This window comes from Drosophila innubila (genome assembly GCF_004354385.1).
Source record: "Drosophila innubila isolate TH190305 chromosome 2L unlocalized genomic scaffold, UK_Dinn_1.0 4_B_2L, whole genome shotgun sequence".
Classification (NCBI taxonomy): domain Eukaryota; kingdom Metazoa; phylum Arthropoda; class Insecta; order Diptera; family Drosophilidae; genus Drosophila; species Drosophila innubila.
In genome coordinates, this window is record NW_022995372.1 from 5,046,469 (window position 1) to 5,073,003 (window position 26,535).

Below are 26,535 nucleotides of genomic sequence, written 5' to 3' on the forward strand. Positions count from 1 at the left end.
GCTATAAAAAGCTCAAGAAATTAAAACAAAAATTAATAATTATTTATAGAGTTTATAAAATTAAATTTCAATTAGATTATAATTTTAGTTAAGCTAAAATTAGACAATATGTGTATGTTGATATTGTTAGAAAACTAATTAAGCAGTTTTTATAAAAATAGTTTAAGTAAATTTGTTCTTTAGCAGCTTTATTTATATTTAAAAAGTTTTAAGTAAATAAATCTGTTTTAATACAAACAGTTAATAATTTTAAAAAGTAAACTAATAATATAAAATTTATTAAAATACTTAATATGCATTTTGGAAACATTTTTCATTTCAATTTTATTTATCTCATCTGTAAACTTGAGAAGCTGAAGTTTTTCTTCTGGAACGCCTTTGTAGTTACTGCTTAAATTTATAATTATTAGTTTATAGAAAACTTGCATTATTTACATATATTTTTATATTTTCTTTAACTTTTTTTTTTAATTTTTAGACATTTCTTTCATTTCCCCTCTTTTGAAAACAACCCACACGAAAGATTACTTCCTTTTGCAAAAACATTGAGATATCTGCAATATTCATTAATATTCATTTAAAATACACGAAAAATGAATGTTTTTAAAACGCAACATTTTGTGGCATATGCTTAAGTGATCCTCAGTTGTACAATATTCCTTGGGGACGATCTTTAAAGTGGATTAAGTAATCGTACTCGGATCTTATAAGAGTGTGTGGCAAGTAAAGCAAAGTAGCTGCTATTTAAGAGTCGCCACTTAAGCTGTTGTGTTTGTGCAACACCCCCAACAACAACAACAACAACTACGACAACAAGTGAGGAATGTTAATGCGCCAGCCCAAAAGCTACAAACGTCGCCGAGTCATTAAGTGCCTGAAGAGAAGGAGGTGGGAGAGGGGAGAGGGGAGAGGGGACAGAGCACGCTCGTGTCGCTCTCTGTCACTGCGGAAGGTGGCAGAAGGTGCACATCAATTTTGAAACATTTTTTGAAACATTTTCGCCTCAAAAACTCAATGACACGCCCCCGCGCATTAGCTGTTTTCCCTCTCCCTTTCCCACTCCCTGCGAGTGGGGGCAACACGAGATTTCAGCTGTGGCCACACAATTATCTACATCATCCGTCAGATGGCAGATCCTCTATGTAGAGGCCGAGATGTGTTGCCGGAGAAGTAAGGAAGGAAGGAAGGAAGAAAAAATAAAAGTGTTAAGTAATGAGTTAATCTGTGGAGCCTTCGCATGATTAAGTGCTTCAAGCGGCACAGAGTTGGGGCATGATGATGACGATGATGCTGATGGGGCCTCTAAATAGAATCATTTTGCCTAGTCTTCAGTTGCGACTGATGAATTATGAAGCTGCCTGAAAATGTCTGCACATTTGTTTGTTGACTTCAGCACTCGGTGTCTTGGCCTTTTCATCAGTATTTATCGCACAAATTAACTTAAATGTGGCTAAGATTAAGCTGCGGCTATGATCACACAACTGGAAATGCAACTGGAATTGTTAAGTGCAACTCAAACTGGAATTGTTAGTGCTGCAATCTGAAGGTATCTGGCACAGAAACTGGTAGCTAGTCTAGCTTTGGGCGGAGGGGGGCAACTAAATCAAAAGCCGCACTGACATCACAACATTTACCTTATCAATATGATAAATTACAATACAGATATCAATGTGCCGCACTCATACGACTACTCTTACTTCCACTCGCACTAGTATTCGTATTCACACTCGTATTCATACTCCTACTCGTATCTAAGTAGGTGAAAGTGAAAACGGTAGCCATTGGCTCTGATTGACATAATTGGGCTTAGCATAAAAAACCCGCAAGACACACACGAACATATGTCGAAAACAATTACGATTACTTGTGTCTTCGTTATAAATCTAGAAGATACCCTGTAGATAGCTATTAAATTGGTGATTTCTGCTTACAACTTCAGCACAGTTATTAAGAATTGCCTTAGAATTAATCAATGAATAAAATATTAAAGAACTGTAAAATATGTTGTTAATATATTTGAATTGAAATATGTAATTTAAGTCATTCACGGAATAAACTTCTTTAGTATATTAAATATTTGAAACAATATTAAAACATATATATAGTTTTCTTTTTTCTTTTTTTTTTGTTTTCTTTTTTCTTTTTTTTTTGATTATTATAATACTTTCTTACTTGACAGAACCTATTTGTACAACCCTCTTGCACACTTTTTAAAAATACAGGGTATCAACATAGAGATATCGCATTCGCTTATAGTTTATGATCATACAGACAATGATCAATGACAATGAGCAATCTGTATCATAAATATTGTCAGTTTGACATTACGAACAGCAACAACAACAACAACGACAACAACTCAAAATGTGATGCGTTTTTTTTATTTTTTTGCCTTGTTTCGAGCCAAACCCCAATTAAAAACTGTGATTATGATGAAGCACACAAAAGGCAGAGAGAATCAGAGACTTTACTCGTATACTGTTGATTTGAAGTAAAGTCGTACTTGTATTTTTGAGGTAGGTGAACACACATCGAGCCATAAATTATAATTATCGACGAGATTAGCTCTTTGCCGTGGCACTTAACGCCGATGACACATGCGCTGAGAGTGCTATGTCCAGAAACCCCAGACCTCAACCCCATCCCCTAGCCGATCCCCAAACCGAGCCCGAAAACCCAAAGCAGTGAAGAGTCTCCGTTTGTTGTTGCTATTTTATTTTTGGTGGAAGAAAGCAAACCACAGATAAGCAGCAAAGACGACACTAAATCGTATGCGATATCAGAACAACAACAAAATCAAGAAAATTAAAATCAAAAGAAATATGCTGCATGTGAACTAATGATCAAATTAAAGATGCCCTGTACTCTCAATTTAAAGATTTGAAATTTAAAAATATATATTGAAACATAGTAAAGCATTATAAATTTATATGACTGCTGGAAAACCAATAAAGAGATATTATTAAAAAAAATATAATAATTTATAGTAATAAAATATTTAATTTAAGAACAGCTTAAATAAAGTATTTAGCATACAGAATTCTAAGAATATTTTATATGCAAAATCTTCTATTTTATCTTATGCTTATATGCCCTTAAATTTAATTATTTTTATTATTGCTATAATATTTATTAATAAAGTTAATTTTCATGTTTTTTTAGTCTCTAAAAAAAATAATTTCTTTATGTCATCTTAAGAACTTTCAAGAGCTCCTCAAAACTTCAAGCCTTTGATATACCCTGTAAAATAATTTCCTGATAATTTCATATGGCATAAAAACATGACACATGCTTGCTTAAAAAATGAAAAAATGAAATCAGAGAGAAAAAAACTAAGTAAATAATGCATTCAAAATGTTGCAGGGACTGAACACAGAGAAAAAAGCTGTCTCATACATTGCCAGTTATTGTTTTTGTTGTACGTTGTAGTTCCAGTTGATGTTGTTGTTCTTGTCGTTTTTTGGCGATAACTTAAGGGGAGACAATGTGGCAAGACGGCAACGTTGCGTTGTCGGCTTTTCATTGATATCTCTCGGTGGCAAACAAAACGCAAGAAGCTCAAGAATTTATGACCCCCTGTGGCTTTATCGACGCCTCTGTCAAGGCAACCCTCGGTCTCTCAATCTGCGATTCAAAAGCGGTTGAAAGATTCAACAGAAATGTGGAATTGTCACAGAAGAAGTCAAGGGTTTGTTTTTTTGTTGCTCTTGTTACCATTTCCATTCCCATACCGAATTACTTGTACTTTGTACCCAATACTCACTGTACCCACTTCATTCAGCACTGGATTTCATTCATCGTCTGTGTGATTTGAGACGCCTTCGGTCGTTTGTCTGTCTGTCTGTCTGTCTGTCTGTCTGTCTGTCTGTCCGTCTGTCTGTCTGTCTGTCTCGTTGCTTTGGTAATTTTCAATTTTTTATAGTCGTCGAGGGTCGCCGGCGCTCTTGACCCGTAGTATCTCTAGCTAAACTCCCGGTCTGTCTCCCTCCCCTCGCTCTCTATCGAGAGTCGTCGGCTTATCAGGCAGCCACAACAAATGTGTGATTTGTGCTAACTTTTGTTGGGTTTTGAAGCAGACCGTTAAGGCGTTGCAATTTATGATCCACCAGATCCACCAGATCACCCAAGCTAATGCTTAATTATTGCAAATTGCATATTGACAGCGAAATACAGAAAGGACAAAGAGAGTGAGACGAAGATGAAGACGAAGACAAGTCTCAATAAAAATTAACACGAATTTCGTTGACTGCATTTCTGCTAAATATTTTAATTAGTGTAGCAGCCATAAAACTCTCGTGTTGCGTGTAAAAATAAACCCAAAGATGTGGCAACTTAACGACCTGGCAGTAGCAGGTCTCTTTCTCTCTCTCTCTTTCTCTCTATATACATATGCTCGTACTTCTTAAGTACCCCAATATCCCCATAGAGGGCAGACGACTGCAAATAAAATGTTTAAATGCGCGTAAAAAATCGTCTTAAAAAATGAGCATTAACTTTAAAACATAAAAGCAATCTTAGGGTTAGAAGTTAGGCATTTCTTTGCTCTACCAAGCACCTCAAATCTTCGCTTACAGTTTCCATTTTATGCACTAGTGACACAAGCTGAAAGTCTCAATCATGAAAACGTAAATACTTACTTAAATACAGCTTTGATTTGTTAAATAAATAGCTAAAGAAATATATCAAATAAACTTATTCAAATTTTGTTTTTATCTTTTAAATATCTTTGAAATAAATAAATAATAAAAAAATTCGTTAATTTTTACTTGCTTGTACAGTTAATGATATCAACATATTTACCATCACTATAAAGAAGAGCTTCATATTTGCTGTATTTCTATTTTGAGTTTTTACTCTCTTTTGCACATGGTGAGATATGATGATTGATAAATCGCTTCACTATAAATGCCAATATTTAAAAAGTAACATTGAAACCTTAGAAAATCTTTGATTAGTTGTAAGTATTGTATTAATTTAACATAAATACAAAAAATTCCTGATTTATTGAAAGCTTTATAAATGAATGGGTATTTTTTAAAGCATTTCTTCGATAACAGAGCAGAATTATTTTAAAAAGCTTTTATTAAATTTAATTAAATCTTACATTTTAGCGCTACAAGGATTTCCTTACAAATTAATGCACAATAATTGTCATAGCCATGGTTCCATGTTAATGGTAAGGGTCCTCTTTTTAAAATTTCAAAATTTCAAAATTTTAAAAGTCAAGTTTTAACTTTTAAACAACTCCTTATATCGTAGCTAGCATAAAACAACACTTTAAGTTTGATTCTGAGACCTTTAATTATCTGTAAAAAATCAGGTCAAAATTAAGAAATATTTTGACTTGTAAATTTGCTAGGTCAGAGGTTTGAGCAACTTCAAACTATCATAACTTTGTCAAAAATCTAAAATCTTTTCAAGCGGAATGTCATTTTAGTCTTGTTTTGGCCTCTAATTTCATTCTGTATTCAAATTTATTTATGTGCTTTAAGGAATAAACCTGCCTTGCATGCTTAAATAAATTCTATACTTTAAGCCATTGTCATTGCATTCTCTCGTTTAACCTTCACTTGTTTTAGACCATTAATCCCCGTTTAACGCATGAACTCTTTTCAATCCTGAAATACTAGAAGCGCTTTATGGCGCATGCTCTTACTTCTTGGAAGTCCTCTAACAATCCAATAGTTCGACGGACTGTTTGTCAGTTTGTCTGGCACTCTTTTAGACGCACTCAAAGCCCATCATCGTCATCGTCATCGTCGTCATCATCGTAATTATGATTAGCAAGATGAGCGCTTCCTGTCTGCCAATTTGGATTGGCACACAGCTCGTCGATTGACTCGATCGGTTGTCGGTTTCAGGTCCCCATATAATGCCATGTCTGCGTTTTAAATTTCTAAATTCTCAAATTATCAGTTTATGGCTGCTTTTAGTTTTATGAACCGATCACGTACCAACCATCAACCATCAACCGATGCCGATCCTGATCTTTGTGCTGCGTGCGAATCTTTTTGCCAGTTCATTCTTTTCTTTTCTTTCCATATTTCTTTCTTTCCTCATTTTTTTATTATTTGTTACGCTTCGGTTCGCTCGCTTCAGTTTCAGCGCATTTTTATCGACTGCACAACTAATTAAAAAACGCTTCAGACTCACATTCGTATTCAGACACCATACTCAGACTCATACCCATACTCACACTCGTACTCATACTCATAACCATTCTTGCTATTCATTGAGTTCGGGATCAAACCCCGGAGGGTCTGTTGCGTCTCTTCGTGGCGCTTTTAGTTTGAAAATTTAACAAATTATTTAATGATAGATGGTTGTTAAATTGTTGGCTACGCTTCTATAACTCGGCCATCATTAGATCCACGGGGGTATTAAGTGATTATAGGACTTTGCCAGATCATTCCACAAGTTCACTCCCCAACTGCATTTAATGTAATGAATTGAGTTCAAACGGGTCTCTCAACCTCTATGTGGGCATATCAGTAGCCAACTTCGGGTTCTCCCCATCGATAGTTTCTCTTTATCAAATTTTACGTTAATTTCTTAGCAATTTTTTGATGTTAAACATCACAGCATGTGGTTAATCCATTCATTCCTCTCTTGGGACTAATTCGCCATTTTTTTAATCACACAATAAACATTTTAAATTAACTCTCAAATGGGCCATAAAAATAAATACAATATGCAATACCTAATTAAAATACACAATATAGCAAACAAAACTAATGAAATTAAAAGTCAATTTAATTTTCAACTTGGTCACATAAAAATCGTTGCACAAACATTCATAGATTAAACACACATCAGATCAGCATTTCAATGAGGCATTAGTTCATTTATAACTCGTATTATGTTGCATAATTAAGCATTAATATTTACATTGGATCCAAATGTGAAAGCAAATAAAAACAGAAAATAACGAAGGACTAGACGATACCCTGGCGATAATTATGGGTTTGTTTTGTTTAAAAACTATAATATATAAAATTTATACCTATTATGAACAATCGGGAAAACTGCTAAAAATTTATTTAGGTTCAAATTTCCGAGTTATCATAATTTGACACTGTAGTGTAACCTCAGATAGGCATATTTCAGATTGTAGGGTATATTAAAATTATTTAAAATAGGCCATAAATTATTGGCATGGCTTGTTACAATTTCATGGGTCTTTAATTGAATACAATGTTGTTAACTATTTATCAATATTTGTGTTTTATGGCTTTTAATTAATATTTTCGGTAGTCAGCGACCACCGGCAGCGTTTGATAACATGCATTCATTCATTTATTCAATGAATCGCGTGGGTGAGTGTCTCATTTAAATATACTCACACTCAAAAAAAAAGTGTTTCGAAATCTAGATAATCATAGAGTGTGGATTCATTAAAAACGAAATATGAGCAACAAACAAAACAAAAGGCCGCCACTTTCATGGAGCTACAGCTGCTGGCGTTCCCTCTCCCTCTCACCAGTTCCTCTTTCCTTCCACTCTTTGATCAACGCTTCTGTGTGGCAAATAGTTTTGTAGATTCCTATCGAAGTTCGCTGAGCTGTTTTTGGTAGCACAAAATGAACAGCAGGCGGCAAATGGAGCCTGTATCTAGATATATTTGTTTGTAAATTGTAAATTGTATTTTTCGGTATAATTAATTACATATTTCAATTGTGTGACATTTGGATTACGAAATTCTCATTTTTTTTCTCTTTTCTACATATTTATTTATTTACGCTTTGTTTGCTGTCGCTTTTTGTGGGTAGGCTACTACGAATATTACGCAGCGGGTCGCATTGTATCTCGTATTGGGTTTCTTTCTATCCACACAGCGCATTTTTAAATAAACTTTTCGTATAATAAACAAAATACATAGAGTATATCATTGTTTATTGAAGAATTTATAAGCTATGCATAGAATTCGAAATTGAAATGAATAAAGTCAAAGGCAACTCAGTCTCAAAAATAAATTATGCTGCTGTTTTAGTTTTAGACTCAACTTGATGCTGCGTTTAAGCTTTGTTCTTTTCCGCAATTTAATTGTCTTTTCATAAATTTTCGTATATTTTTTGTACTTTCTTTTTAAAAAATATTAATATACAAAGGATGTAGTTTTTTAAATGGATCAATTCAATTTGCCACGGAATAATATACATATGTACCAGCTTAGGGATTTTCTTTGTTGTCTGTTTCATTTTCTGTAAATTTTGAAAAAAAGATTTTTCCCGAAAACTCAAAGGGGGGGAGTACATGTTTTTTTTCGCGAAAAATAGCGAAAATTAAAAATTTGTTAAAGTTAAATTAAGAGACTAAATAATGAACAAAATGACTTTGCGCTTGAAAATCGGTTGAGATCTGACAAAGCTATACAAGTTCGTAGTTTGGAAAAACGTTGGACTGACATCTTTATAAGTCAAATTTTTTGTTAGTTTCGGGCTGAATTCTTACAGGAAAATAAAGCCTCTCAGAATCAAATTTAAAGTGTCGATTTATACTAATTAGGGCACCAGGAGTTAATTAAAAATGAAAACTCGAGATTTAAAATTTTGAAAAAAATATTTTTCCAAAAAAGTCAAAGGGGGAAAATAGCAAAAATTAAAAATTTGTTAAAGTTAATAATTTTATACGCAGGATAAATAAAGAGACTAAATAATGATCTACATGACATTCCGCTTGAAAATCGGTTGAGTTTTGACAAAGTTATACAAGTTCAAAGTTTAAAAAAGCGTTGGAATTACATCTTTACAAGTCAAATTTTTTGTTAGTTTCAGGCTAAATTTTTAGAGGAAAATAAAGCCTCTCAGAATCAAATTAAAAGTGTCGATTTATACTAATTAGGGACCCAGGAGTTGATTAAAAATGTATGTTTTATGGTAAAGTGGAAATTTATTAACAAATTCTTGTTACCATCCTTAAGACATGTCAATGTTGTAATGCCTAATTCCAATTTATTTGCATTGTTAACTTTTTTCAAGTTAGATGATTGAGTTATGTTCTTAAGGTGTCTTGTGTTGGCTTCGACAAGTAACTAACCATTGTGTTTCTCAATCAAAACACGATTTGTTGTGTCATATATCAATAGAGTACATAATTTACGCATAATTCATTTTCCAAACTCAAACACACACACACACCAAATTTTAATTATAGCCATCACTCTTTTTGGCTAACTAGAAGGGGCAACCCCTTAGCCAAGAGAGAGAGAGAGAAAGAGGAGTTGAGAACACTCCTGTACATAAATTTCACACTCAACTCATTTCCTGCTCATTATCATATCCCTATACACATTATACAATCTGTGGAGTTAGATGAGCATGCGCTATACGCATATGCCACAAACCAGACACAAGACACAGGGCAGAGTAAAAGACAGACAGATGGACAGACAGACAGACAATCTCGTCATGCGTTGGGGATTTGAACAGACCCTGAATCCTCTTTGGTGTGTCCAAAAAACCCACTCACTTTGGGTTTGGCTCTGCGTCTTTGCGTCTTTGGGACTTGAGAGTGGGCGTCCAGTCGGAAGAGTCTTTACAGCCTCAACTCTCATGCGTGTGGAGATTTGTGGTGCGAGGTTTCCCCTGGAGGATCGCAGAAGGCAATCAGCCTGTCACAGCCGCTAATTTCAATTATCTTGAGTGTATGCGTACAAGTAATTTGTTTACTTTTGAAAGCCTCAAAGCTCGAAATCTGCACAAATTTAACCAATAGCCTCACTGGTAAACTTAGTTTCAACTTGAGTTAAATGCGGAAACACTTTTGGGACTCTTGAGCCAGTTTTCTGGGTATCTTTTTTTGTGATCGGCGTCGGCTTTTGCCTTTGCAGATTCCCGAATTCCGATTAAAAAAGTGATGAAGCGAAAGGTTTTTATTAGGGATAAACTGAAAATCAAATGCTCTTAAGAAGAATGCCTTATAAATTAAAATATGCAGTTAGACGAACTATTGGAATGTTATTTGTTGAATAATTAAATTCCCAAATATTCGGATTTTTATATAACATAAAATATATATAAATGCAAGAGAGTCTGAAGATAATACAAACGGATTTACAAACGGTTTCTAAAATCATTGATATTGTCTTAAAATTTAAAGAACAATATACAAACAATACAAACTATTAAGGTTTTTGTCTCCTAGAATGTTAGGCTCATGCCGAATGGTTATAAGATTAATGTTTTCACACCAAACTTAGAATTTTTATCTTAGTAATTTTCTCGTGTATAGACTTGGAAATAAATCTCAAAATAAATTTAAAAAAAACAGGAAATATTTATTCAAAATCAGCAGTTTTTTTCTAGACTGACTTGAAAAGGCATCTTATTAAATATATATATCGCTAACTGTTTAATGGTTATTTAAAGACTTTTAATTTAAAAATACGAATTAATATAAAGAATTAATAAAATAAAAATCAATAGTAATAATTATTTTAAATTTTTGTAATCACAAATAATTATAAAATGTGATTTATAAACCTAGTCTTTAAATAACCGTTAATAATGATATTTTTCTTTTATAACTCAAATAAAAGTTTATTAACTGTTTGCAGAGATATTGAAATAACAACAATTTTGGTACATTCGAAACCATAATTGAACTTCTTCTTGTTGTGATTTTTTATGTTGCTATGTTAAACAATAAGGATTATTTTCAGTCCCTGAAATAAATTAACTCTGACAAACTGATTCACATAGTTAATAAACTTAATATTTAAGTTTATTCGAAGACCGCCCGCAGCTGCCATTAACGCCTTTTCAGTGTTTTTGATTGGCAAATTAGCAGACACCATAAATTAATAACGAAAGTAAAAGTCAAATTAAAGCCAACTTCTGTGAGTATAAGTATGAATAAAAGAATGAATATATTGAGGTACATATATATGAGTACCCAATAGTATTTATCGAGCTCTGAGTGAACTTTTGGCTGGCAATCAAAATGTCATTTCATTGTTGAAGTAAAGTGGAGCTGTAAATCCGCAATTGAGACGCAACTTACATGTCATTAACATGGGCTTAGACCCGAATACCAACAGACATGACAACAGACAGAGCGAGCGGGAGAGATAAAGAGTGAAAGAGAGAGAGAGAGAGAGAGAGAGAGAGAGAGAGAGAGAGGGGGAGAGGGAATCAGTCAGACAATGACAAGTTACGGCTAACATAAACATTTAAATGCGTCCAATGTCAGAGCTAAGCCATGTCAATATTTAAGCAAGTTGTGCTGCGTTGTCAAACTTCACTGAAGTGCGGCAACGGCGCACAGAGTCCCTAGAAATTGGCCAATTATCAGCATTTGAAATATGTTTTACCTGAGCGCTGTTTTACCTGTCTTTTGTACACACAAAGAAAAAGGCATGTACGTACGTGCATTGTATGCACTCTGACCTTTCGTGTAGACAATGCATATTGTTGAGGATCGCTACGAGACGAGGCAGGTGGTGGCATGAACCTCGACATGAACCTGAACCCAAACCCGAAGCCGAACAACACGCACAATTTTCTATAAAAGATACACACCTTTATTTTACACTTGGTAAATGTATCTGTATCTACAGCTCCATGAACTGCATTAATGAACAAAGTTCACACTCCAGAAAGAACTACCTGAGATAGTTAAAGAATGAGTGGGAGAGGGAAATAGAAGTTATTGATTATTTAACAATCGTTGGGAAATTAGGCAGCGATTTATAAAAAGCCTCTTTTGGATATGCATTTTTGATAAATTAATAGAATATCGTTCGTTTATTCAATTGATTTTTTCTTTTAAACCAAAATTCATTAGCGGCTTCTAACGGAGCCGAGACGATATGGATATGGATATGATTTCGAAAAAAATAAAAATAAAGGGGTCTATCGCTGTGATTCTGTTTCTCGTTTCGATTGTTGTGAAATGCGTTCAAAGTTTGTCAGTTTGTTAGTTTGTCTGTCTGTCTGTCTGTCAGTCTGTCTGGTCTGGCGTTTATTGCAGTTTGGAAGTGGATGAGCTAACAGCTGGAGAGCGAGTGCGGCACTCGTTGAGATTAGATAGCAAATGGTCGCCACTTAAGAACCCAGTCTTGGTACTGGGTTGGAGGGGGGGATTGGTCAAAAGGCACAGCCAACATGTTGCCAATGAGCTAACAACAAGACGGCACAACAGCAAACAATACAACAATAGAAATACATTTTTATATGTCAGACGGCCAAAGTATATCCACAATCGGCGCCTTAATGAGTTAAGATACCAAACCCCGAATCCACTCTAAAATACCGAATAAAATATTAATTGAAATTAAACAAATATGAAGGTATGAGGTGTCAAAAAATTGACTGCGCTCACAAAACAACAGCCTTTAAATTTGTATCAATTTAGTGCTCATTAAAAAAAATATATGTTGAATTTTATACTTTTTAGAATGTTTATTTGCTAAAGTATACACTCTACTTCTTAGTAGCATTTACTATATTAATTTAATTTTTAAGCATATCATATTATATCCCATCCTTTAATTTATTTTAATAAAACAAAAAATGATCTATTTTTGTATTTTATTTCATTTTTTTCCTGACGTATGTTATTTTGAGTAATTTCGAAATGAAAATACAGTTAAATATCATAATTTCTTTTTATTCTATTTAACAAAGACGTTATTTTTTGGGTTTTTGAAGATTATGTGCAGGGTATTACTTGGTCGAACATACTCAATTATCCCATTAATGTATACATATTATTTATGTAGATATTTTCACTTTGTTAAGGAACTTGGTATGCAAAATGTTGACAACATTTCGTTATTTTTGCGTTTGCCGGCGAAATCTAATCAATTTTTTATCCGGAAAACGCTGTCAGCGTCTTCGTATTAAATTGGTAGTTCCCCGAAATCAAAATATATATATAAATAGAGCAAACAAAAAGAGGGACTCTGAAGAAGTTAAAGCAGTTGATTTTCTGTTGAAATCAGTGCAATATAGTCAATTTTATATAGTGATTCAATTTCAGAATAATTGACTAAAAATAACTAGAGCATGCTCATTATGTTCACCTTTTGTCGTTTTAAATGACAGCCATAAAAATGTATTTGTTTGCGTCGACAAAAAAATACACGAGGTCGCAATTAAAAAATTATTCTTTTTAAAAGACAGCTTCAACAAAATAGATTAATTAATAATAAACGTTTTATATTTATTATAATAAAATGTGTTGAAAACAACAGCGTTACATCTGTTATCGTTTTGCATGTCTTCCACATTCTGCTTGAAACAAGTTCCATATCAAATGTTGCTCAACATTTGTCGGCGCCGCATAGAAACAAATGGCAAATGGAACAAAACAAACGATGTGCAGTTGTAAACAAAAGTAAACGGGCCAGAAAGAGAGCTAGTTAACATCCACAGCATGCAACAAGTTTAACAGCGGCAAAGCATTGGTTAGAAGAGAGCACACCAACCTAAATAACAGTGCCATATTGAGTAATGCATTGACATAGTGCTGTGGACTGTGTGGATTGTATGGACTGCTATGGCTGTTAGCTCAACAGACGCATCTTAACAGTGGCGCTGTGGAAGTGAGTTCAATTTGCTGCTGGTTCTCGGTCGCATCGGTTGTGCGAGCGGTTCGTGCGTTTCTCGTTCGTAACGTGTTCGGTATTTTTGGCGTTCTTGGAAAAATTCGCATGCCACAAGCGAGTTTTTCTTCGGGTCGCGCGAGCGTTCGACTTTCGTGCCGTAAAGCCAACGTCATTGGCTGCCTTGTCCGGTTCCGGTTTCCGGCTCTAGCGCCATGGCATAGAAAGGATTTAAAATAATAACAAATACGAATATATATATACATAAATAGTGCCAATCAAAATCAAGTGAGTGCTTAGTGAATCCCCCAACGGATTATTTATTCAGTTTGCCAAAGAAGTGAAACAGATTTTGACAAAATGCATTCAAGTGAAATGCGTGCCACAACGCATTTATCTAACGAATATCAAATTAAAAATGAAATTAAAAATAATAAAATTATAAATAACAACGTCAGGGAGATCAAACAACGACACAGAAACAGAAACAGAAACAATCAAAATGTCGCCGCAACGTCGCCGGCAGCAGCCAAGCATCTAAAAATACATGGGGACAGTCGGGGAAAGCGTCAGATGATGCGTCAGTCACCTCCATTGTCAGTTGATGTGCATCTGTTGCAGTTGCAGTTGCAGTTGCAGTTGCAACGCTTGCCACATTTGTTGCTGCTCCTGCTGCTGTTTGCTGGATTAAATGGATTAACACAAGTTGCTGCGCTCAAGGGTAAGTGTCGAGTTGCCAAGTTGCCACACATTTCTCCCGCTACCCATTTTTTTTTTTTGAAGGGCAACCCTGCCACAATTCTAAATATGATTAACTATTTCCGCGCTCTAATGGCCAACAAATCCTTTGTGGAAATGCATAGCTTTGCATCCATCCCCCACTTCCTTCATCCAACTCCCTCTCTAGATATTTATTATTGTCATTTGTTGTTTCCATTCACGCTGCCACATTTGGTGCCTCGCTTTGACTATTTTTGGTGGCGACACGAGTTGCAGCAGCAGCAACAACAACAATGATCTTAAATAAAGGCACTGCGGCGCGTTTGCTAATGGATTTTAATGCCGCTTTATAGACACGACATCGAGCATAATTCAACTTTACATACATATTCTTTTTTCCAATTTTTTTCTAGAATTGTTTTACCGTCGGAAATGATATATGGGCTGCCTATGAAATACCTATTATCTCTTATAGATAGATTTGTTAATAGCGCAGCTTAACACCGAATTTCAACTAGAGAAACCCAACATAGATCATATTACAAAGCAAAAACTGAAAGGTTCTTTCTTTTTCTAAGGGTTGATCTTCATCGAGAGAATAGTCTATCTAGAGTTTCCTAGAAAAAAGCATATTTTCATTTAATTTGAAAAAATACATTTCTGTATAGCATTATTATAAAACTGATTACGCTAGTTTCCATTTTTTTTTTTTTTTTGACTCAATTACATCAAAAGCCAAACAATAACAAAGATCAGAGCGTACTTAATAATAAAAAAATCATTAACAAATAAAATAGTCTATGATATTGTGGCTTTTGCGGTTAGTTTTTGTGTGTCTTGAAAATTTCGAAAATATTGCTAAATACATTGTCTAATGGCTTAGTTCATAATCATGTTAATAGACTTCATCATTTGCTGCGGTTAACCGGAAAATGTGCAACTTCACATGCTGCTAATCAGCTCGAAATTACACTAGAAAATTAATGGAATTATTTCTGAACAAATTATAAAGAATTTGCAGTTGTCTACGCTTGTTATAGAAACAACTTTGATTACGGATTTTTAATGGAAAACTGAATATTTATTACTGTCTTTAAATATTTTTAAAGTTGTTTTTACACTCTTATATTTATAAGAAAATTTAAAAAGCTTCTACAAATGAAAAAAACTAACTTGAATTTATCCCCTAAAAATTTAATTCTTTGAATACCATGCTTAAGAAATTTCCGCAATAAATGATAATACTTCCTTGCTCCCATTCCTGTCTCCCTCCTTGGGCTATTACTTCCCAGTCAACTACGTGATTTAACAATTTAGTTAACCAATCATGTGATTGTTGAAATAACATGTTGCAGTTGCAGCTGCAACAATAGCAGCAGCACTTGACTTCATTTACATGACTCAAAGGTTGCCCCAAAAAAAAGGAGAAAAAAATAAGAAAATGAATCGCAACTTTAACCGAACCTAACTGAACTGCTACTTAGCCCAATTTTGCATAATGCACATGAGATTTTTCCCTACAATCGACAGTCTCCTTTCTCCCTCTGGTTCGGCAAAATTACAAAAAGGCCAACGGGCAATGTTCGGAAAATTGAGCCGCAGCAATTGTAACACTTTTTTCCACTCCTCCAACAACAAAAGAAGGAAAAACTTAACTAGGCAATATACAAAAAAGTAAAAAAAAAAATAGTTGAGAAAAAAAATAGACTAAAATTGTTCATGAAATTCCCTCGAGACAAACTGCACGCCAGTTGCAGCCTGTCGCTGCGCTTCTCTTCTCTCCTTCTCTCCTTCTCTCCTTCTTCATAATTTTCTTCTCTCTGCTCAATGCTGAGCAGCTTGTGGAAAACTGCAGACTAGCTGGAAAAACGCTCCCCAGAGTAACATTATAAGCATTTTGTTATTTGCCAGAGTTGTCGTTGTCGTCGTTGTTGTTGTTGTAGTTGTTGTTGCTACTCATTTTCCGACTCAGTGTCAACCCTGGTCAGCATGTTGAGGGCGACGTTTAGCAGCAGATAATTTTTATGACCCACTTTGCTGCGTTGTTATTCTTGAAAGTGTTGCACGCTGCCACAAGCAGCCAACGATTGACCCACCACCCGATTGGTCATGCCACCACCCCTTCCTCGGGTGGAAAGAGGGGTAGTGAAGGGGGGGCAACCCTGCAGCACAGGCTTTGTCTGGCTGCCGTGTGCCGTTGAGATAATTTTATACAATTTATTATCAACGTGCGACGGCGTCGCGTGCAACACTTGCCACATGGCCCACACAGCTCATCAGTGGCAGCTTCAACACCATCGTTGTTGCCGTTGTTGTTGCGTGTTAAATGTTTTCACGTGGCACATAATCGTTTTTGGGACTCAGGATTCTCGAAATCGCTAATCGGAATCCCCAATTCAAATTGTTGCGTGAGTTGCCGCATGTTGCAAGCTTGCTGCTTGTTGCATTAAAAATCGTTTAATAAGCATTAGATTACACACATTTCACTATTTGAGCTTATACTTAACGAGACCTTTGCCAGCCGTTGGGAAGAGATGGGTTAAGGGTGACCAAACTGCCAGATTTGTATTATCTCATTTACGCACTGCAGTTGCGCCAATTTAACGCACGTTATAGATAACTCTAAGAGTAATAGATTGGACGGGCTATAGCTTTATCAATTGCAAGTTATGGCTCAGATTTTAAAGGGAAAACCTGAAGCAAAGTCGGAATATTCGAATTTATGACTAAATGAGAGCAGAGTTGATTGTTATCTGATTTTTTCTAAATTCATAGTTAATTTTGTTTTGCAGCCTATGTGAACTAAACAATTATTGCAGTTTTTAGTTGAAATTTTATATCTGAGTTTATTTTTACAACACTTCTATCTATAATTGAAAAACTAACGAATTAATTTAGTATGTCTTATAAAAATTTGGGTTTAAACAAATTATTAAGCAATAAAAATTTAAAAAATGCAAAATTTTAGTCGAATTTGCCAAAAGAATCGAAGTAAACATGGTAGTAATGATATTATTCAACTACTAACCTATGATAACTGATGTTCTACTTATGCTACATTTCTGAAATTTGGTATCCAATTTATTTTATACTTAACTTCAAATTTTAAATTGATATCATTTAAAAATTGAGTTGGCAAATTTATATACTACATCGCATATATGAAGTCTAGGGTATTTTAGGGTCGTCTTAATGTAGTTATTAGTATTTGCTTTCCTTTTAATTAAGCGCTTGCATATTCCTTTTGCTTTTCTTTACTCTTCCGACTGAGTTATTTGATCTGCCAGGGGTATTTTCCAGCTAAATTATAATTAATTATGAAAGAAAAAAAATTCAGAGCTAGCGAGCTAGTCTCTCAATTCTCTCCAGTCTCAGTCAGTGTCCTCAAAATGCCCCTCGTCCGCTCTCAGTTCTCTGTTCTCAGGGTGCATCTCAGTGGGCAAGACAAGAGCCAAGTTTTGCCTACGCAAATACGCAAGAGTTTTGCTTCCTGGACATGGACGTGATTCTGGACATGGACTTGGACCGGCTGCAGCTTTACATAGCCGTGGGTTTTTTTCATGTCTTTTTCAACTATTTTTCTTGAGCTTTGCGATATTAAAAATAAGGAAAAAATTAAGCCTGGCAGCCGCGTTAAATGCAAACTTGCAGTCGCTTTTCTGCCTCTTCTATTTTTTTTTTTTTTTGGTTGCCCAAATGTTGTAGTTATGGCAGTTGGCGTTTAAGTTGTTGTTGTAGTGTTGTTGTTGCAGCTTGCCACATTTTTGCATGCAACGAATGCTCGGAAAATGGGTTTTTCCACTATTTTATTTTATTTTTCATTTTTTAAGAGAGAGAAGGCGTTGCTGCTGCTGCTGCGGGCAGCTCGAAGCGTTTTTGAGCTGCTTTCAAAGTTGAAAGGTGATGTGGCAGCTAGATTTATGCTAGCTTATAACGGGAGTAGGTTGCAACTTGCAACACAGACAAATAGAGTTCCCAAGCATCGAAATACATAAGCTTAAGCTACAACTTATTTCTCTCTGCACTTAAAGAACTAGTTTTATTTCTCATCGTTGAGTTGCGATTGGATTTTGACTCCAAGGATTCCAGTACTTGTGGTTGCAACTCCTGACGCACTGCATGCGGCACTAGAGCCTGAGCTTGTGGAATAATCTCTGCTGGCAACTGATCATAACTGAAATTGTCCCCAACTTTCTCATCCAACATCTTGCTCATCATTTGCCCAATGCTTTTACTCCAACCACAATCATCCAGACGTTGTTGCAACAAATCCTCAAGCTCTTTTATATTTGTCCTTTTCAGTTCAAGTATCTCAATATATCCTTCATCGCTTAAATTGCCCAACTCTGCGCCAATTTTTATTATTTTAGCAAAATTATTTAGTTTTTTTCTTCTTGTAATATTATTATTTTGTAGTAAATTAAAGTATAAGAATATTATAGCGTTAGCTTTTCTATGCCAACTTTTGTGGGTTTTGTTTGACCCGAAGCTAATTTGTAACAATTTTGCTTAGATCTTTGGCTTGTGATACATTTATTAAATTGTAAGCCACCCACAAGCCAAATAAATCTGATAGCTAAGTGTAGAAGGTGGAGGTAACAAATACTTTTGTAAGTCAAAATCAAAAATCTTGCATTATCAGTGATTATTAATCACAATTTTAAGTAATTTTCAATGGTTACTCAAATTTTGTAATATATAGTTGTTTTTTATTACAATTTCTTGCTAACTGAAAAGTTGGGAAATTTAACCGACTTTTAGTTGTAATATTTATTTATAAAAATGTTTGTAACGTTTGTATTAAAAATACTTGTATAATTCGAAATTATTATAGTCAATTTATTAAGCATGCAGAAACATCATAAAAATTAAACATAAAGACGAATTAGAATTCACATTTCCATGCCTTCGATAGCTCAGTTGGTAGAGCGGTGGACTGTAGTGCGAAGTGAATATGTAGTCATCCATAGGTCGCTGGTTCAAATCCGGCTCGAAGGAAACAAATTTTTTTCACTTTTTTTTAATACAACAGCTTTTTGAAATTATTTTTAATATTGTATGCTATTGTTTTTTTTTTTACCTTAAAGTATATTTATTAAAATAAATTGTTAGAGGAACCGGAGACTGTGAGCAAATTTAGTCAGATATAAATCTTTCCTTATATATACAATTAAATTATTAAGTAAGCTATCTTTTTCTTATTTCTGTATATAATTTCTGAAGTTCAAACTAGAATAAGTAAACTATAATCTACTCAAAATATGAAAATTAATTTATTTTTGAATTATCTTAATAATTCTTTTCTCAAATTATCTCACGAATGTCTATAAAATGTCTCTTTATTTTTAAGTCAGCCACATCTAATCAGAGTTGATATCTTTCAAGCCGATTTGAGGCATAATTTCTGCTGAAATGAAAACTAATTTCCGTGGGGACTGTGAAACAGATGCCAAGTGGCAGGTAGATTTGCCAAGTTGCAACCTGAGTAGGTTTTTCGTCTGTCTAAAAAGACCTGGTTAAACTAAGCTGAAACCAGAAGATTTGCATATTTGCACTTGATGAAGTTGAAGTTTGCCGTTTTGCAGTGAACTGAGAGAGTTGGAAGTTAGAGAAGTTGCCGCCAGCGGTTGCAAGTTGCAAGTTGCAAGTACCAAGTTGCCAGTTGAGATTTGGAGTTGGATTTGGTGCTGCCTACGCGTTTCACGAAAAGAATTATGAAAAATTTCAAATGAATTGCCTTGAGTCATAGTTTGTGTGCATGTTGCAACGTTGGCGTTGCTGCCGCACGTTGCAAGCAACGTTTATAATTTGCTAACAAGTCGATCGACGGCGCCGTCTGTCTGCAATTATGACAAGTTGACAAACGGCTTAATCCTAATCTCTTTTCCCAGACTCAAGCATATACATATATATATAAACTAAGCGATTTGGTGGCCAAAATGAAAAGATGCAGTACAACAACAGTAACAACAACAACAACAACAACAACAACAACAACAACAACAACAACAACAACAACAACAACAACAACAACAACAGCGACATTGCAATGGCATTTAAATCAATAAAAGATGCGGCACATGAACGTTTATCGCGTTTGTGATATCTAATACCAATGACTAAGACCTGTGGCGTCTTTCTCCTTACCTGTCTCCCTCTCTCGCTCTCTCGCTCTCTCGCTCTCCTTGTCACTCGCTGCCTCCTCGTTGAAGCCATCTTCCGCCTCGTCGAGTGCGACACATGCAAATTGGCCATGTTGGCTAAAACAAGTTTGGTTTCTGCTTTCTTGTAGTCACCTGCGTAAGCGACAACGACAACCACAACCACAACGATCAACGTGCAACAAACGGGCAACAGGCAACGGCCAACAACTTGCAACATGCAAAATTGGACTGCGCTGCGTGCAAATAAGGCTAAAATGGCAACAACTATAATACAACAACAAGTACTTCGCTTGACTGCCACGCAGACAATCAGCCATAAATCTAAATGACTGTCAACCCAAGCAGCAACGACAACAACAACAACGACAACCTACAATGCAACATGTTGCCCACAGTCTCTGAGACATTGAGACTCTGTCACTCTGTGACTCGCGAGCCTAAACTCATTTGCCGCCTGCCTGATAAGACACTGAAATATGTTAAGAACTTGATATTGATATTGCGCCGGCATCGCATTTACCATAAATATTCAAACTTTAGTTATTATATGCGAATTATTGTTGTTGCAGCCTTTTTTTTTTTGCTGTTGTTGTTGTCTTTGCTGTGAGGGCGGATTTAGGAATAGTTAGATAATTAAACTAAATTTATCAGGTGTGTTCCAGAAATCTCTAGATATTTACAAATGAAATGTTTTTGTTTCAGAAATCTCTAAAGATTTTATATTTTCAAACATTTTTAATTTTTGCATTTTTATTCAGTTTAAAGATATTTAAATTAAATTAAATTAATATTTAATTTTGTCAAATCTCTCAAGAATTTCTTAGACATTTGATAGCAATGGTTTTTTCAGGAACACCAACAATTGCTTTTGGGTTGCTTTAGCACCGTTAAAGATTTGTATAGACCTGTATAGTTTGATTGGAGTTGAGCAAATGGGAAAGGTGGGAAAAATGTTAAGAGCTTGAAGGAAATTTATTACTAAACATTAGAAAATTTATTTAAAAAATAATAATAAAACTTTTATGATATGAGATTACAATTAAAAATAAATACATAATTCATTTTTTAATGGATACTGGGAAATTGATATAATTAAAATGTATAAAATAAAATTATTGCATATATTTCGACTAGTTTTTACATTGTATTGAAGTGAGTTCATTTTATTAATAATATATATATTTAGTATTATATTGTTATTGAAGTTTTTCAACTCTATAAATGTATTAAAATATAAACTTGCATCTTGTTAACTTGTCTTTATTTTCTAAATACTTCTTACACTTTTTTCGGCTGCTCGACAACTTTATTTGAAACTACTACAACTTTCGAAACTACCCACGTAGTGTAGGATAAAAATAAAAAGCTGGTAGCGCTCTTAGCTTTAAATTCAACGAGTTTTGTCATCAAATTCATTAGTTTTAGACATTGGAGCCCAAAGTCTGTCAAATGGCACTTTATACTCCATACTCCGAGTGAGAGGCGAGTTTTTCCCTCTAGTTAATTTATTGCACTTTTGAGAGAGAAATGCGATAGGCCAATCACTTGAGAGTGAGTGCTGAGACACTTTGCAACGCTGCATGGGACAGTGGCAGGGACAGGGACAGGGGCGGAGGCAGGGGGACAACTCTCGTTGAGGCATACATTTAAGATAAGGCGTCACTTGTCGCTGTGCCTTAAGCATTTTCTTTCTCTCTCTCTCTCTCTCTCTCTCTAAAATTGTTCTCTTTTTAGCATTATTTACATTTTAAGAGCCATTTTGAGTGACAGCAAACGGTTTTGTTTTTTTTTTATTCCTCTTTTGTTTTTCGAGGCTCAAATTACAGCACTGACATTTATTTAGAGTGTTGCGCTGTGGAATTGTTTACATTCTTTTTATTTTATTTCTATTCTTTTTTCCATTCTCCTGTAAACATTTGCAATAGAAATCAGAACTGGAAAATGGAACTGGGTTAGCCGGGTGTGGCCTTTGAGCTAAAGTAAATATTTAATTAGTGACGCACCTTGTGGGAAATAATTTCCACATCGAGAGTGAGAGATATTTCTTCTTTTTTTTTTTTATACGCCCATGCAAATGTCGGCATGTCTTTGAGACGAAATATTCTCGGAAAGTCTCTCGAGTAAATGCCAAGTCATGTTGATGTTGATCATCTTCTCTTGACTTGCTTACTAATTGATTCAGCATAATTCTATATTAATTGTCAGATCGATTAGTCGATCGTTTATACGTTTATTGACTGTCTACAGAATTTACGGGCTAATTAACCATTCAGCCAAGCAAAGAGTAGAGTTGCCAACGTGACGCGACTGCAAAATTGCAAAATTGGCTTTGGGTTATGCTTGCTGCTTCATAAATTATTTGTGAAAAATTAATTAATGCCACAGCTGCAATTTGTGCGGTTAATTAATCAAGACAAGAATTTGCATGACGACGATCGAGACGATCCTCAGCGCTGTCGGGACGATCGGACAGGACAGCTGAGTGATCCTGAGACAACATTGATGCTCACAGATTGATGTCTGTTGCGGCATCGCGTGTTTGCTGCAAGCAATCTGCTTCTTCACAGTCTACTCGGTCTCAGTCTCAGTCTCCTCTTGCTCTGTCTCCCTCTCTTCAGCTGGTATCTGGGGCAAATCTCTCTGAACCCAGCACGATCATTAATAAACCGCTGTGAGCTGTCAATAAAAATCAACGTCTCGAACGTCTCGACTGAAGTGGAGATTGTTGCAAGCTAGAGATCTAAAGACATGGCGGATAGGGGAGGGTAGTGGAGGGTAGAATCTGTTGCAAGCATCCAGTTGATGATCTCACTGATCTTCGCTGATCTCGCAGCAAGAAATTGACATTTGCTTGACACTTGCGCTGTGATTTGGCCACTAGTGACAATTGGCATTGGCATTGATGGCTCAATTGCATATATGCAACAACAACAACAACAACAACAACAGCAACTGTGGCAGCTGTTGCAGGTTACAGCTCTCGTTGCATGGGGTTTTTTTGATGAGTTTTGTAAATATTTAGAAGCTATAAACATTCCCATGCTTTGCCAAAGTAAACAAAAATGCATAATTGCGCGACAACAGCAAGAATTGCTGCTGCTTCCTCTGCAGACACAGCAGCAACATCAACTGGGGGCAACATGTCGCATTATAAACAAAATTCAATAACGCATAAATAAGACAACAAGACGAAAAAAGAAGTGTGTGTAAGCATCACAAGGTAGAGAAGTTGCCTTTACTTTGCCAGCAACATAAAATAATGATGATGAAAATGTTGCACATGCTGTCGACGACAACGACAACAGCAACAGCAACAGCGTTGTCGAGTAGGAACAGGAGGCATGAGGCATGAGGCATCTACCAAGCGTCGTCCAAGCGACTGACAATGATGAGGCATGATGACAGACCAACAAATCGAAGGGACCGCGCTGAATGCGCCCATATCCAGAGACTGAGACAGAGAGACAGAGATACAGAAACAGAGACTGTCTACTGATGTGAGAGGGTTAGTGAGAAAGGGGCAGGGGCAGGGGCATGCCTGCAGCCAAAGTTGCCACTGATGTTGGTGGTGGCAATCGTCATCGTTACCGCAACAGTGGAATGTATTGTTAAACATTCACACAAAAGCGCAACTAAGGGTAAACTCAAGCGTGATCTTTGCATTTTTTGTTGTTGCTTTTGTTGTCGTTCGATTCTTTCTCAATCGAGAGGTTTATACGTCAAAGCTGTTCACGATCTTCAGCTGCATGCAAAGTAAATTTTAGTTGTTAAGGAAATGTAAAATGCATGTTTTAAGTGAAACCATTGCATAGGTTGGCATTATGATGCTTATAGTGCACAATATGGCAAGGCTGTCTAATTTAGGCTCAACATTTTAACGTAAATATATTGCTATTAATAGCAATTAACTATAAATTAGCTAAAAGGTTCTCAATATTATGTCTAAAATGCATAAGGATGTGTTACTAAAAATATTTCAAGATTTTAGAATGTAAGTAGATGACTTTATTGACCAACTGGCAACACAGTAGCTTATAAAAATATGTGAACACCTTTCGTAATTCCTTAGTGAATGTTTGTAACTAACGAGTTTGCGGAAACTTATCTATAAGTTAAACACCAAGTACTAAATGGCATTGATGTGGCAACGCTTAATAGCTTTTTTAAATTAAATGTCTCGAAAAATATTAATATTGTAATTACTATTATGCGTTTAATATTCATTGATTCTCTTAACCCATTGACTAAGCTTATTTACCTAAAGCATTATTAACTTTCATTGACAAACTTCGGATACTTAATAGTAATTGAAAATTGCTAAACTACAACGATATGGTAACGCTAATTTAATTTTATTGTCTACATCTAAAGAAAACAGTTTCTTTTATTGTAGTTTCGGTTATATCGTTAATTCTACTAGCTGGCAACGCTGCCAGAAAACTCCCCTAAATGATATTCTCTCTGCTGTTGTTTTAACTTAATTCATTTTGCCATAAAAGTATTAAAACACATTTAACACTCATCTCGCAACATTTTCGTGATTCACTTCGTTATTTTTGCCACGCATAAACAACACAGGCAACAATAACAATACGGGCAACAGCAGCAACAACAACAATGGCAAATTCCCTGACCCTGCGAATCACTTTCCATGTGTCTGTCTGCCCCTTTTCGCCCCCTGCCCATCACAGTGTCTGCCGTCGGCCAGAAATTAATTTTTCATAATTTTTTTGCGCCCCTTTTTTTTGTTGGTTGGCTGTTGTTGTTGTTGTTGCTGTTGTTGTTGCTGTTGTTATCGCAACTTGTTTCCCTTGGCCTGTTGTTGCCCCCTTGCGTGGCATGACTCTGCTCCCTCATCGCCAGAGTTGCAACCATGTTTGCCGATTCCTGTTGCCCATTTATTTTCAACGCCATTTGGCAGTCGCCTTTGCTTGGGTCAAGGTTGAGTCATGTCAGGGTCGAAAGGGGGGTGGGGGCAGTAGAATAGGGCGGGAGGGTGGTGTGGGGAGGCCATTCGTGGTCTTTATTAAAGTTGATTGTCAAATGCGGCCCTCTTAAGTGATTTTTATGGCACTTTAATTGGATCTAGGAATGCGTCAAAGCCGGCAACGACTTTTGAAGCCGCCACAGGAGGCGGCAACTTGAGGCAAGTCGCCAACTTGGCAAAAGGCATGCGGCTTAATTACTCACGGTAGCTAAAAGCGCAAAATGAAAGAAAGGAAAAATGATCAAGGTGATGGGAGACAAGGTGGGGAATGAGAGGTGGCAGCCTGACTTGTGGGGCGTGTCGCAGTGTTGCAAGTGTTGCGAGTGTTGCCTGTTGACAGAATGACGTGACAACATGCAATGTAAATCGTGTGACACGATGAGGCAGCCAAAGGGGTTATTGTATAAATTAAATAAAGTCAGGCTTGAGGTTCAGGTTCATGTTCAGCACAAGACGCACTCATATCTCTATTAGGTAGTAGTGAGAGGAAGCAGCAGCAGCAGCAACAGATACAGATACAGCTAAAGATATAGTCAAAGATACAAGTCGCAGATAAAGAGTCCTCGTCTTGGGTCTTACAATGCCGCATAAATTGTCGACGCAGCGGGAAAAAGAAAGAAAAAGGCGACACTCAGTGGCGAGGGTCAAACGCAGTATTGAAAACAATGCGTAGGGGTCAGCAACAACAACAATAGCAACAACAGCAACAACAGCAGCAACATCAGCAGGAAGCAGAAACAGCATCAGCGACAGATCCCAAGAAGAAGTTGCATTAAGTTGGCTTAGCAAATTTTCACGCTTACCTGCATTCACACAATACAGAGTAAAAGAGAACAGGAGAGACAGAGAGAGCGAGAGAGATAATAAAACAGAGCAGCGGCTTAAACGCTGAGAGCCCAAAAGCAATAAGCAACAATTTCGTAGAAAGAAAATAACACAAAAAAGAAAAATCGAAAAAAAAGGGAACCGAAAACAAAGGCCAAAGTTGCCAAAGTTGTATAATTTCGCATTGGCAGGAATAATCCCACACAGAGTCAGGTAAAACCCACACACACACACACACTTATACACACAGCCAGACACATGCGTGTGTGTAATGCCACAACTACAAATAAAAA

At 35.8% G+C, this 26,535-nt stretch overlaps 1 protein-coding gene and 1 non-coding gene across 2 annotated transcripts in view; both read left to right on the top strand.

The window, feature by feature from the left end:
• The first annotated feature begins 13,562 nt into the window (after positions 1–13,562).
• Positions 13,563–26,535, top strand: part of LOC117781383 (protein sax-3) — a 57,148-nt gene continuing 44,175 nt past the window's right edge. The window contains exon 1 of the mRNA XM_034618135.1: positions 13,563–14,267. Within this exon, the coding sequence (XP_034474026.1) occupies positions 13,907–14,267 (361 nt within the window). The 5' untranslated portion in view covers positions 13,563–13,906. The remainder of the gene's footprint in view (positions 14,268–26,535) is intronic.
• On the top strand, positions 19,172–19,264 carry Trnay-gua. Its single transcript has 2 exons — positions 19,172–19,208; positions 19,229–19,264. It is a non-coding gene; the product is annotated as a tRNA-Tyr (tRNA).